Here is a 14,607-nt window from a genome sequence, read left to right as displayed (position 1 = left end):
TGGTCAAGGGGCGCCCAATCCCCACTGCAGACCCTGTCCCACCCAGCCAGCCTGGTCCTGGGTGAAGACTACCCTTTAGGGCAGCACGCAGACCACATCCATCCCCTTTGGAACCCTCCACAGGCATTAGTAATCAATTGCTGATTGCCAGAGCAATCTTAGAATCCTCTGGGCAGCCGCTACCAATTAATCCCTGGCCTGCTCCACTGTCATCGAGTGTGGGACAGGCCCCGGGGAGGGTTGAGTTGGGGGCAGAGCCAGGAGGCACGTTCGTGCCTAGCAGGGTGCTTGGTCACCAGATGGGTCGGGCCTTGTTCTGTTCTCAGATCACGGGCTCTGTGTGGCTGCAATGGCCTGGCCTTTAGCCGGTGTTTTGTGGACCTCATGCCAGCCCTACATGACAGCACTTGTGTCCATTTGGGGAAACAGGCTCACAGAGGCACATGTTTTCAAGCCTAGAAAGCAGCAGTCAGGGTTAGAACCCGGGTTTCTCCAACCTCCCATTCCCAGCCTCAGTTTCCCCACCTGCCCCCCGAGGAGTCCTCCCAGCCCCAGCATCCTGGTTCCTCCTCATGCCCCTCCTGCAATCCGGGCAGGGAGTCTGCCCCAAGGGAGGTGGCGGCTCTGAGCAGGGGGAACAAGGTGGCTGTGACCCCGACTCGCTGGGCACGTGTTTAGCCAGGAGCCCCCAGTCCGGAGGGAGGAGAGCTGGGCTCAGATGCCCTCCAGGCAAGGAGTCAGGGCAGGGCAGGGGAGGCACTGAGTCTGGGGGGCCCCAGAAGGGACACTGAAGGCTCCCTGGAGGAGGGGAGGGATGCAGGTGCTGGGCCTGGGAGGACGGGGCTGCCGGGCAGAGAAGGAGGGTGGGGCCTGCCTTGCAGAGGAAAAGGCAACAGGTGCGCCCAGGGTAGGACTGAATGCAAGTCCAGCTGCTGGACTCTTTCCCAGGGCACTGGGGAGCCATAGAGGGTGAGTGAACTGGGCAGGGCACAAGTTGCGTGTCAGGGAGACCCCTCAGGCAGACTGGAGGCACATCACCCCACCCAGCTGCCCCATGACACAGCCCTGGCCCAGCATCCACCCAGTGTCCCTCAGATTGTCCCCAGCCCCCACCCCAGCCTCTTCCTGCCCTGGGCTGTGAGTGAGGCTAATAATAGATGCTCTCTGCCTGGCTCCCACCGGAAACCACAGCAATGGAGCGGGGAGCACGTCCTGAACCTGGTCTCTGTTCCCACCATCTGGAGCCCCCAGGCCATCTCAACCCCTCCCATGCCTCCCTTGTGCCCTTTGAGCAGGGCCGGGGGCGGGATGGCGGTGGAAACGGAGGCCAGGAGACCCCCAGCCACCAGCCCAGGAGGTGGGGGAAGCCCAGTACTCATATTCAGATCCCACCCACACGTGGCCTTTGACACGTCCTATCTGCCCTCCAGGCCTCAGTCACCCCATCTATAAAATGAGCATTCTTACCCCCTGCCTTGCAGAGTCGTGGTGAGACCCAGGCTAATTGCAAGTCAAGTGCGCTTCTCTGACCCCTGCCCTGGCTATTTCCCAGAAGGAGTGCTGTCCTTCTTATCTCGGGCCAGAGGAAGTGAGACCGGAACAGTCCCCTTTCATCTCACCCGCCACCTCATCTGAAGCCCCAGCCCCACATCCTCTTCCCACCAAGTCTGCCCTCCTTACAGTTCCCCAAAGCCTCATGTTCTCTCTTGCCTCCAAAGTTTTGCACGTGTAATTTCTGCCACGTCTCTTGGACCTGTGGAACTCCTACGTATTCCATAAAGCCCCAGTTCTCAGTCCCTTCTCCCCTACCCCCACCCCAGGATGCCTTCCCGGCTCACCTCCTGGGCTCCTACCTAAGCCCTGTCACTTCCTTGGGCCCAGCCCTGAGCACAGGAGAGTGGGACTGTCTGTATCCAGCTTTCTCTCTCTCCAGCCTGGGGGATCTTTGAGGGCAGGTCAGGTTTAGTCTACCTGTTCTACCACATGGGCTGCCACACAGAGTTGCTCTTAAGGAGGGGTTGGGGGAGGCAAGACTGCCTGGAACAACTAGGCTTTACAGAGGAGAGGGCCTCGGAGCCAGGGCTCTGCCAGATGCATAGGAGTTGGGGAGACTCCTTGTCAAGGAAGAGAAGTTACAGTTAAGTGGGATGGAACAGAGGAGGTGCCATCTGGAGGGATGCAGAGGCCGGAAGGATAGTGGGTAGACCCAATGGAGGGGAGAGCAGGGCCAGGGCAGGAGTCCATCTTTCTCACTCAGAGCCTGTACTCTGTGCCCCTCCCAGGCCCCCGAGGAGTGGGGTGTGGTGAGGTCAAGTCCAAGCCAGAGAGTCCCGGCTCACTCCAGGCCTTAACTGAGGGCCAAGGAGGCCCAAGGCCACCCCTCCATGCCCAAGCCCTGCCCTCCACACATCTTCGAAGGCTGGACTAGGCCCGTGGACCCCCTTCACCCACCTGAGGCCCAAGGACTGTGGGCAGGAAGGACCTTTAAGGAGCTTCTCACTTTCCTGTATCACAGTCCAGCCTCCATGCCTTTGCTCTAGCTGTACCCAGGTGGTCACCTGCTGCTTTCATGGCTTTGGGCTGATCAGACCCTGGCCCACAGCCCTGAGTGAGTCTGGGGGCTTTCAAAGAAGCCGATCCTTCCTGGGGAGTCATTCCCCAGCCCTCCTTCCAGCCCCCTGATCATCCTCAGTCACTCCTGCAGTTTCGGGCTCTGGGCATCCTTCCCCACCCTGCACTGGGGGGGCGGAGGGAAAGCACACCTCCCCACCCCGACCGCAGGCGGCTCTGCAGGGGGCTTTGCCTCCTCTGGCCCCAATGCCAGCCTGTGTCCTCACAGGACCCTCCCCCTAGAATGCCACCACCCACAGCCCTCCGAGATCGTCTGCTCGAGAAGCCTGTCTCAGCAGGCTGCCCACGAAGCTCCTGGGTAGAGAGTGTGGTCGCCTCTCCCCTCTAAACGTCCCTGCACCTCTACCCCAAGCCCGGGCAGGGGCCTCAGACAGCCCCTACATTGATGAGGGTCCCGAAAGCCACCGGGTTCACCAGCTCTGAGCCCTGGGGCCCTGGGTCGGGGTCTGGGCGCCCTGGGGAGAGGGGCCCGCCGGGCCTGCTCCCGCCTCGCCCCCTCTCAGCCTCGGGTGCTGCCCGGACGGTGAATAGCACTGGGCCTGGCGGCCGGAGCGCCGGGAGGGGACCTGGCTGGGGCGGGCTTGGGGGAGGGGAGCGGGCGGAGACTCCCGAGAGGGTGCCGGCCACCCCGGCCACCTCCCCTGCCCCTACGGCCCTGGGGTCCCATGGGCGCCCCATCCCCCAGGAGGCCTCGCGGTCTCCCCGCGGGGCTGAGGGGGCGCCCACTGACCCTCATCAGCCAGGCCCGGGCGGGAGGGGCGTGGCCAGCGCGGGACGGGAGGGGCTGATGGGAGACAGACCGAAAGACAGAGAGATTGAGCCAGACCCTAGCAGAGACGGGCGCCGGCCGCAGAACGGAGCCCCAGCCCCGGGCTATTTTTAGCCCCCGCCGAACCCCCTCCAGGCCGGGAGGGGACCTCGCCTCCACTCCCGCGGCCCGGGACCCCGCGCCGCCCCACCCTCCATCTGTGTCCCGCCGCGACGTGGCAGTGCCGGGGTCCTCGGCGTGGTCCTCCCGCCGTGACTCAGTTTCCCCAGGGGCCCCGGAAGCCGCCCTGCTTCCGCTTCCGCACGCCCCCCTCCAGCCCGGCACCTGCAGGTCCGCCGGGACACGACTGCGCAGGCTGGCTACCCCTGCACGCCCCATCGACCGTCGCCTGCTGAGGACAATTGGCCATCAGGTTAGGGGCGGGGCATGAGAGTGGGCAGGTGTGCCTTGGGTGTATCCTGCGGTGACCGGCCCTGCTGTGGGTGTTTCACCGTGGGCGGTGACAATTGCCAGGTGCTGGGTGTTCTGGGGCATTGGTGAGCTTGAGTCCCGTGCCTGGAGTGCTACCGGCCCTGGGCACCTGCGTGTGCCTCTGTGGCCAGTGTGGCGGAGGATGTGCTTTGTGTGTGGGTTTCCCAGGATCTGTGCCCCGCCAGCCGGGGAGGGAGCCAGGGTGCTGGGTGTGGCTGTGAGTGTGAGCACACGTCTGGTTGGTTGTGTGTCTGTGTGCACACTCGAAGTTGGGCCCATCATTAACCACTGGCCGCCTGGCTTGGGTCCTGTCCCTTCATCACCCATCTGTCCCCTGCTGGTGCTGGGGGACACCCACTGGACAGATAAGGAAACTGAGGCTCACAGGGAGGGACCGTGTGAGTCCGGACCAAGGCTCAGCTCCAACCCTGGCAGGATGACTGTGATGCCTCTGGGGTGGGGGCCTGGCTGCTGTCACGAACAGGAAAAGTTCCCGGAAATTGAGTCTTGTGGTGGGGGAAGGCAGGGGTGGGCCTGGGGACTGACAGCGGCCCTGCATATATGCGGTTGTGTCTGTGTGGGCGTCTGTGGCTGCACAAGGGTGTGGAGGGGGTCCACACCCTCAGGCATGCAGGTCTGCATCAGGTAAGGGCAGGAACTGATGCAGAGATTGGCCTGATCCCTGCACTTTCATGCCAGAGGACATCGTCGTTGGTCACCTGGGCAGCATTAAAGGACTTAGGCAACATGGAAGTGGGCCAAGGTCACACAGAGCATCAGGGCTCCCACCTGGCTGCCCCATGCACGCAGCCAGGAGATGAGCTGTGAGCACAGCCAGGAAGCAGGAAGGGTGCACCAGGCGGGGTGGGGATGGGGGGGCACAGCGGAGGCAAAGTCTCGGTGGCAGGAGCAGGTCAGGCCTGGGAAGACCAGCCAGAATGCCAGCAGGCGAGTTGGTGTCCTTGTTATCCCCATTTCACAGAGGGGGAAACTGAGACTCAGCAAAGTCGAGCCCCCTGCTGGGCAGTGGCAGATTGCGGGCTCCAGTCCGAGTTTGTCTGAGGTCACCGTCACCCTTGGGGGAGGCTGGGTGGGTCCATGGTGTGAGGACAGGCAGGCCGGGCAGGCCAGGTGGTGGCGTGTCAAGAGGAAGAGGGACTTGTTGAAAGACGGATGGATCCCAGGAGCGGGAGGAGAAGAATGGGGCAGAGGTGATGAGGGACCATCAGGCAGAGGAGGGGCCTGGCCCTTGGGAACCAAAGACCACATTCCATCGGGGCCACCATGGTGGGCGGAGGGAGGACCAGCCTGGTGCCCGATCCCAACCCAGCGCACAGGCCTCTGGGACAGCGGTGGATGGACCCCTCCCAGCCCCACCGAAGGAGGCTGAGGGAGCACTGAAAGTCCATCCTCCAGAGAGGAGCCAGGACCCGAGAGAGAGATTTCTGGAACCCAGGACCCAATCAAATTCCCATCAAAGTTCTGGAACCTCAGCCCCTTGAAATTCTAGATTCTTGGGACCTTCAGCTTCCAGAACTGGGAACTTGTTAGAATTCCAGAACCCTGGACCTTCAAAGTCCAAACCTCCCCACTCTCGGGCCATGGAATCCTGGGTTTGCCCAGCAAATCTGGGGTCCTTGTTTCTCTCTTTTTTTTTTTTATGGTACACGGGCCTCTCACTGTTGTGGCCTCTCCCGTCCCGGAGCCCAGGCTCTGGACACGCAGGCTCAGCGGCCATGGCTCATGGGCCCAGCTGCTCCGCGGAATGTGGGATCTTCCCAGACCGGGGACGAACCCACGTCCCCTGCATTGGCAGGCGGACTCTCAACCACTGCGCCACCAGGGAAGCCCCCCATGTTTCTTTTGAGGCACAGAGAGGGCGAGCAGTTCCCCCAAGGGCCACACAGTGGTGCTTACGGCCCTCGGGCTGGGAAGAGCACGGTCCCCTGCAGGGTGGGGGCCCTGCCAGCCCTCCCGGCCAATGTGGGAGGGGAAGGGAGGCCTTACCAGGTGCCCCTCTGGCCCGCTTGCCTGGGGAACTTGAGCTGGCCGCTCTCACCTAAACCCCTCGGGGGGACTGGAAACCGCCGGCTGCGGCCAGAGGGAGTGGTGCCAGTTTCCAGCCTCCCCCAGGCCAAAGGCCCTGGGCCACAGGTTTGTTCCCAGACATGGGAGACGAGGCAGACACGGGGTGTGTGTCCCCAGGTGCATAAGCTCCCGCGCGAGGGTGGGGAACCAGGGGACCATGAAACCCGGGAGGAGCTGGCAGTCACTCAGGGCTGAGGCAGGGGCAGCGACCACAGGCACAGCCAGAGTCCCCAGGAATGTTTAGAAACAGCGCATACCAGCTCTCAAGGGAGGGAGGGAGCAAGCGCCCCGCCCCAGGGGGAATCCAAGTGCAGGCCAAATCTGAGACGGCAAAGAGCACACCCCTGCCCGGGAGTGGAGGGCTCAGATGACCGAGCACCGTGGAAAGCCCCCACCCCTCTGGGGTTCAGGTTTCCATCTCCAGGCCCCGCCCCCATCGAAGTGGCAGTGGCCTTGGCTCTCAGCCTGGGAGGGAAGCTCTGTGAAGCTGGCCATCAGGAGCTGGATAATTTATGAAGCTCTATAAGGAGTTGCTGAGCTGAATTAATGAGATGGGGAGTGAGGGGGTAGCAGAGCACGCTCACTGCTGAGGCCAGGTCACAGGCACGGGCCCGGGGCCAGCACGAATGGAGTGCCTACATGGGCTTAGCCCTGGGCACAGACGAAATCATTCTCATCATCTGCCCCATTTTATAGGAAGGGAGACTGAGACTCAGAGTGGGGACTTAACTCCCCTCAAGGTCCGTGAGAGGGTTCGTGGCAAAGTCAGGATTCGAATCCAGTCTGACCAACTTTTTAGAAAAATTCTATCCCTTTTGTTTGTTTGTTTGTTTGGTTGGTGTGTTTTTTGTTTGTCTTGTTTGGCTGAGTTGCACAGCTTGCAGGATCTTAGTTCCCTGACCAGGGATCAAAGCCATGCCCTTGGCAGTGAAAGCTCGGAGTCTTAACCACTGGGCGGCCAGGGAATTCCCTGGAAAAATTCTATCTGTTTTTCATCAAGGAAAATTCCAATGATGGTGACACTCCACACCCACCTCCCACCAGTCTCCACCTGACTGGCAGGGCTTTGACTCAATTACACACATTTGTATGTAACGAGGCCCGAGTTTAAATCTCAGATCCACCCCGGCTAGGCTGTGTGACTTTGGATTAGTTATTTAACCTCTCTGTGCCTCAGGTTCCCTGCCTTTGCAAAATGGGGATCATAAGGCGACCTTTCTGAGCTTTAACTGCTTTAACTGGGCCATCTGTGCCTCCCATGGTCCTGCCTCCCCACCTTTGCCCACTCTGATCCTGCGCCCAGTGCCCCCTCCCTGCCAGCACAAGGATGGCTCCTGGTGTGCGCCCAGGGTGGGCTGCCGGTCCCCTGGGTGACCTTATGCCCTCCCTGCTGTGTCCTTTTAGGGAATAGTTGCGGCATGCGGACGTCTTAGTTGCAGCATGCAGACTTCTTAGTTGTGGCACGCGGACTCTTAGTTGCGGCATGTAACTCTTTAGTTGCAGCATGCATGTGGGATCTAGTTCCCCAACCAGGGATTGAACCCAGGCCCCCTGCATTGGGAGCATGGAGTCTTACCCACTGGACTACCAGGGAAGCCCCTGGAAGCTGGCTTTTGAATGGTCTCATTTTATTTCTACTCGACGTCCCCATATCTGGCTGATTCGTCCGCACCCGAGGCAGTCAGACCCACCTGTCTGTCCAATTTTCTCCCCCAGCCCCACACAGGGTAGTTTATAGCCCATTACCCTCCTTATTGTTTATAGCCCATCCCTGGGGATCCTGTTGCTCCAAATGACCTGAGTTTTGCTCCCAGATGGAACTGGATTTCTGGGTTTATTTCTTATTCAACGAAAATGGGGGGAAAAAAGAATCTACACGATTCCAACGTGTGAGGAAGGCTCTCCCTAAAACACCAATGGGGCCGGGCCTCCCCCACAATTTCACGAGAAATTGTGACCCACAAGGCTGACCTTGGAGCCCGCTCGAGAACCAGCGACCTCTGGCCACCAGCCAGCCGCCCTCCCCACACCGGATGTGTCCTGTTTTACAATAGCTGAAATCTGTTCTGGATTCTGCGGTCCACCAAGGGCTCAGATGGATGACCAGCAGGGAAGTGGAAGTTTAGAGAAAAGAAATCATTTGCCTGGGGTCACACACTGGGTACCAGGGCTGAAGTTCAAACGGGGGCTTCTCAGCCCTTCTCTGAGACCTGGCAAATGCTAACTGGTATCTTTCAGGGTTCCCAGAGGAGACAGAACTGATCCTCACCCTTGAGGGTCACTGAGCCTGGGCAGGACAGGGCTGGAGCTAGTCATAGTAGTAATAGTAATACTTACTGAGTGGGGAGTGAGATAGGTCAGGAAAGGCTTCCTATAGGAGGGGATATTTGAGCTGGGGCATTGAAGGTTGTGTAGGAGTTCACCAGGGCTGCTCAGACTAAAATGCAGAATGAATCACCAGCAAATCTTCTCCTCCGCCACTTCCCTCCCCAGGTGTGCCTGAGCCAGTGCCAGTCCACCCCACCTGCAGCCTTGGCCTGATGGGGTGGTGACCCTCCCCACTCCGCTCTGGAGCCATGTGGCCCAATGGCAGTTCTCTGGGGCCCTGTTTGCGGCCAACAAACATCACTCTGGAGGAACGGCGCCTGATAGCCTCCCCCTGGTTCGCGGCCTCCTTCTGCCTGGTGGGCCTGGCCTCCAACCTGCTGGCGTTGAGCGTGCTGGTGAGTGCGCGGCAGGGCAGCTCCCATGCGCGATCCTCCTTCCTGACCTTCCTCTGTGGCCTGGTCATCACTGACTTCATGGGGCTGCTGGTCACTGGCGTAATTGTGGTGTCCCAGCACGCCGCCCTCTTTGACTGGCAGGCTGTGGACCCCGGTTGCAGCCTCTGCCACTTCATGGGCGTCATCATGGTCTTTTTTGGCCTGTGCCCGCTGCTGCTGGGGGCCGCCATGGCCTCGGAGCGCTACCTGGGCATCACCCGGCCCTTCTCACGGCCCGCAACCGCCTCGCAGCGCCGGGCCTGGACCACGGTGGGGATGGTGTGGGCCGCCGCGCTGGCGCTGGGCCTGCTGCCCCTGCTGGGTGTGGGTCGCTACACCGTGCAGTACCCGGGCTCCTGGTGTTTCCTCACGCTCGGCGCCGAGCCAGGGGACGTGGCCTTCGGTTTGCTCTTCACCCTCCTTGGCAGCCTCTCCGTGGGGCTATCCTTCCTGCTCAACACGATCAGCGTGGCCACCCTGTGCCACGTCTACCACGGGCAGGAGGCCGCCCAGCAGCGCCCACGGGACTGCGAGGTCGAGATGATGGCTCAGCTCACGGGCATCATGGTGGTGGCCAGCATCTGCTGGATGCCGCTGCTGGTGAGTGGCGGCGGGGGCAGGGGCTACCGGGGTCTCCCACCCACCCTTGGTGACTGGGCCTCGGTTCCTCCCGAATGAATCCATAACCCTCAGGTTCTCGTCCGCCCAAGAAAATGTGGGCATGACCCCAGTGTTCAAGGGTCCTTCCTTGAGGAACCCATGAGCGAGGCACAGATAATCCCAAACTGGGGGCAGGACTGGGGCAGAGGCAGTGTCCTGGGACTGAGATGCCCAGGGAAGGGCTACCAGGCTCTCCCTGGGATATCAGGGAAGGCTTTCTGGAAGAGGGACATTGGAGCTGGGTTTTGAAGGATGAAGAGGAGTTTACTTGCCAGAGAAAAGCAGGGAGGACATTCCAGGTACAGTTACTGAATCATTTCTACTTTGTGCCTAGTTCTGGGCTGGACCCTAGCCTTGCACAGATCTTCCCTGAGTCAGGGGAGCTTGCTGAAGCCCTTCCACTGATTGATGTAATTGGCCGCTTGGAGGGGTTATTTTTCCATTTCTGACTGGATGGGGACAAGTCTGGAGACTGGAATCAGATACTTGGTTTCCAGCCCACGTCCAACAAGGACTTATCATGTGACTCTGGCTATGGGTTTCCCTCCTCCAGCCTCAATCTCCTCCTATTATGGGGATGACTAAAAAGGTGCCAGCCTCTCAGAGTGACTGTCAGGATGATGACATGAACTCATTTATTCGTTTGTTCCTTCAACAAACATTTACTGAGTGATGAGTGTGTTGCTGGCTCTGGTCTAGGCACTGCACAGGGAATAAAACTGACAAAACTGCCTGACTTCCTGGAACTCTTAGGCCCTGGGGAAGACAGAAAATAAACATAGTGTATAAATAAGTGAAGTGGTAGATATTAGGAAGTGATAAGGGCTAAAACAAAAGCTAAACCTGTGGGATAGGAAGATTACAAATTTGGTTTGCTTTGTTTTGCTAAGAATGTTTTTACGTGTGTCAATGGTGGGAGAAAAAAAAGAAAGGAACATATTTTTTTGTGTGATACGTGAAGCTGCAAGGCACTGATGGGTCCCAGGGGAGTGGCAGTTACAGGATGATGCTTCCGGCTGAGAAATGTACTTCTGTTCTGTACCTGGGGTGTCCCTCCCAGGCCTGGTCTCATAGAGCTGAGGCCATTTCTTTTTTTTTTTTGAATTTTATTTTATTTATTTTATACAGCAGGTTCTTATTAGTTATCTATTTTATGCGTATTAATGTATATATGTCAACCCCAATCTCCCAATTCATCCCACCACCACTGCCCAACCCTGCCACTTTCCCCCCTTGGTGTCCATACGTTTATTCTCTACATCTGTGTCGAGCTGAGGCCATTTCTATATTCACTTGTAATTATTATCATTATTATTTATCGAGCAGCATCTAGAGGGTGCCTGTGAGCACCTGAGTCAGGTCCCCCCTCTGCCCACAGCCCTCCAGGGCTCCCACCTCCCTCAGGGTAAAAATCCAAGTCTTCCCTGCCCTCTCCTCCTCCCTCTCTCCCCCTCGCTCACTCTGCTCCAGACACATAGACCTCGTGGCTGTTCCTCCAACATGCCAGGCCCGGTCCTGCCCCAGGACCTTTGCACTGGGCTGTACCCTCTGCCTGGAATGCTTCCCCCCACCCCAGATCTCCACATGGATCACTCCCTCACTCCTCCATGTCTTTCCTCAAATGTCACCTTCACCAAGAGGTCCCTGACAAGGATCTGTCTCAGCCTCTTCTTTCTCCCTGCCCTCCAGCCTTGACTCTCGAAATACCCAGGATGAGCCCTGCCCTGCTCTGAACCATTGGAACTGAAGCTTTGCAGGATAAATAGAAGTTGAACTGTTAGGTAAAAACCAGGAAGTCATCCTAGGTAGAATCATTGAATCATTAAATGATTCCTGGTCCCCTTTGGCAACAAAGTTTTTCCTAAAAGGCCATATAGTAAACCCTTTAAACACAGTCTCTGTGACAGCGACGCAGCTCTGCTGCTGTGGCATGAAAGCTACATGGAAACAAATGGGCGTGGCTGTGCACCAATAGGACTTCATTTACGGACTCTGAAATTTGAATTTCATGTCATTGTCACGTCACAAAATATGCTTTCTAGGCCACTACCCTAGTGGCCCAGTGGTTAAGACTCCGTGCTTCCACTGCAGGGGGTGTGGGTTTGATCCCTAGTTGAGCATGCTGCGTGGCATGGCCAAAAAATAAATTTTTTTTAAATTAAAAAACCCCCAAAATATGCTATTTTTTTTCTCTCACCATTGACACATATAAAAACATTCTTAGCAAAACAACAAAACAAACCAAAAAGGCAAAAATAAAGCAAACAAAGCAAAACAAAAACAGGTGGCAGGCCAGATTTGGCCCATGAGCCAACTCCTGCTCTAAAACCTCCCATAGCTCCCTATTGTCCCAGAAGAAAGGGCCACAGACACTTCCTTCAAACTCACCTGGGAAACTCCTATTCACCATCTGGTTACCTCTCCCAAGCCCGGTCAGGCTCCTACTCTGGGCTCCAGCAGTGCCTCCATCACTGCTAGGTCACCCCCACTCCCACCGCCAAGCTGCAACCACCTGGTCACATGTCCTAATGGGGTTGTGGCCACTGCAGTGTCCCCAGAATTGCCCAGCACACTGTAGGTGCTCAGGAAACAATTTTAAAATAATAATTTATGGGGAATTTCCTAGCGGTCCAGTGGTTAGTACACTGCACTTTCACTGCTGAGGGCACAGGTTCAATCCCTGGTCAGGGAACTAAGATCCCACAAGCTGTATGGCACAGCCAAAAAGAAAAGAAAAAATTTATTTTAATATAATACATGTAACACAATATGAATATAATTATATTAAATATAGTATAAATTTGATTGTAATTATGAACTATAATAATTATAATTAATTATATTATATTAGAATTAATACTTAATAATTATATCAATCGTTATATAATTGTTAAATACTGTATAACATATAGCTATAATTACATATTATTACTTAATATTTAACAATTATATCAATCATTATATAATATATAGTTATATGTTATATAATTGTTAAATACTGTATAACATATAGCTATAATTACATATTATTAATTAATACTTAATAATTATATCAATCATTATGTAATATATAGTCACATCCTTATAATTATGTTATATATTATATAATTACATATATAACTTTAAATATTATATAATATATATAACATAACTATATATAATAGTTATAATTTTTTTAACATCTTTATTGGAGTATAATTGCTTTACAATGGTGTGTTAGTTTCTGCTTTATAACAAAGTGAATCAGTTATACATATACGTATATCCCCATATCTCTTCCCTTTTGCATCTCCCTCCCTCCCACCCTCCCTATCCCACCCCTCTAGGTGGTCACAAAGCACCGAGCTGATCTCCCTGTGCTATGCGGCTGCTTCCCACTAGCTATCTCTTTTACGTTTGGTAGTGTATATATGTCCATGTCACTCTCTCACTTTGTCACAGCTTACCCTTCCCCCTCCCTATATCCTCAAGTCCATTCTCTAGTAGGTCTGGGTCTTTATTCCCGTCTTGCGCCAAGGTTCTTCATGACTTTTTTTTTTAGATTCCTTATATATGTGTTAGTATTAACAATATATTAATTATTAGGTAACTAATTATATTCTATGATAATCTGTAAATACCTTATTACATTATATATTGTATAATATTAAATATAAAATTCAATATTTAATAAAATATATTAAAGTGATTTAATATAAGAATTTAACATAAAAATTATTTAACATAAAATTATTTGTCATAAAATTTTATAACTATAAATTTTAATATAATATAAACTGACTTAAAATAAAATAAACAACATAAAAATTAATTATTTAATATACAATTTTATACCATAATTTGATATTATATTATAACATTTGTATAAAATATAAATGTTTGACAGAATAATAAAACTGGCAGTCACGGTGATTCCACCTGCTCACACCTGCAAGTCCTCTTGTCCACCACGTTTAATTGTGCCCAGGAGAGGAGCAGGAAAAGTGTGCTATTTTTCAGCCACATCAGCTGAAGCTCAGAGAGGTCAGGCAGCTCTCCCGAGGTCACACAGCAACTCGGGGACAGAATTGGCACGGGATCTCGGCAGATGGCAGGTGGCCCGGGCAGGTGCTGGTGAAGGGCAGGGCTGGTGGCTGGCCTGGCCCCCGGCTGACCGCTCTGGCCACACACACACACACCCCTCCCCCCGCAGGTCTTTATCGCCCAGACGGTGCTGCGGAGCCCGCCTGCCATGAGCCCGACTGGGCAGCTGTCCCGAGCCACCGAACAGCAGCTGCTTATCTACCTGCGTGTGGCCACCTGGAACCAGATCCTCGACCCCTGGGTATACATCCTGTTTCGCCGGGCGGTGATCCGGCGCCTCCACCCTCGCCTCAGTACCCGGCCCAGGTCGCTCTCCCTGCAACCCCAGCTCACCTGCAGGTCCACGATGCAGTAGGGCCAGGGCTGGACGTCGGGGGCAGCTCTGGAAGGACAGAGCACCCTGCCAGCAGGTCCCCCATCTAACCTTCGTCCTCCCTGTCAGTCTCATCTGCCTGTTCTGAAGTCCAGGAGCCAGGAGGGCAGGATGGACAGTTGGAGCGGCAGGATTGTGTGCCGTCTTCCATCATCCCTGGGCACCCTCCAACTCTTCCCTGACTCCCCTTTCCAAAGCCCCTCCCCTCTCTCCGCCCCCTCCCCACTCAGAGGCCCCTCCCAATCCCAGGAAGGGTGTGGGCAATGCTGGGATGGTGTCTGGAGGAAAGCAGACTTGTAAGCCTCCCCTTGCAGAAATCCTCCAGAAATGGGGGACTCTGACCCCCTCTGACCCCTGAATATGACCTCCTTACTGGGGTACAGTTGATTCCCTTTGACAGCCCAATTTGAGAAGGCTGTGTCTAGAAAAGGTTGAATGAGAACGGGCAAGAGACTCCCTCTCTTGCCAAAATATAATCTCTTTTGGCTCTGAAATCGTCAATTATTGAAGTTTCTTGTATCAATATTCCTGTCCAACTGTGTGGCAGCCGAGCAGGACTGGGGGGCTGCGGAAGCCCCAAGAGGTTGGGCTGGCTTCCAGCTCCTCTCCCCACTTCCTTTATTGAGTCTTCCCTAAGCACTTTACAGCTTGGATCTCCTGGAAGCCTCCCTACAGCCCCTAGGAGAGGGTTCTGGGATTAAACCCATTTTGCAGGTGAGGAAAAGAGAGGGCAAGACACACGGAGACCATGGGGTACACGCCTGCTTCCT

The 14,607-nt window shown here is 55.3% G+C and overlaps 1 protein-coding gene across 1 annotated transcript; it reads left to right on the top strand.

The window, feature by feature from the left end:
- The first annotated feature begins 3,294 nt into the window (after positions 1–3,294).
- TBXA2R (thromboxane A2 receptor) lies at positions 3,295–13,900 on the top strand. Its single transcript, XM_060092402.1, has 3 exons — positions 3,295–3,812; positions 8,453–9,321; positions 13,574–13,900. Exons 2-3 carry the CDS (start codon positions 8,536–8,538, stop codon positions 13,817–13,819), a joined length of 1,032 nt encoding a protein of 343 aa, XP_059948385.1. The 5' UTR covers positions 3,295–3,812; positions 8,453–8,535; the 3' UTR covers positions 13,820–13,900.
- The last annotated feature ends 707 nt before the right edge of the window (positions 13,901–14,607 follow it).

The sequence above is a fragment of the Mesoplodon densirostris genome, chromosome 3 (assembly GCF_025265405.1).
Source record: "Mesoplodon densirostris isolate mMesDen1 chromosome 3, mMesDen1 primary haplotype, whole genome shotgun sequence".
Classification (NCBI taxonomy): Eukaryota; Metazoa; Chordata; class Mammalia; order Artiodactyla; family Ziphiidae; genus Mesoplodon; species Mesoplodon densirostris.
The sequence above is the reverse complement of the archived record's forward strand: the minus strand, read 5'-3'. Positions and strand labels throughout refer to the sequence as shown.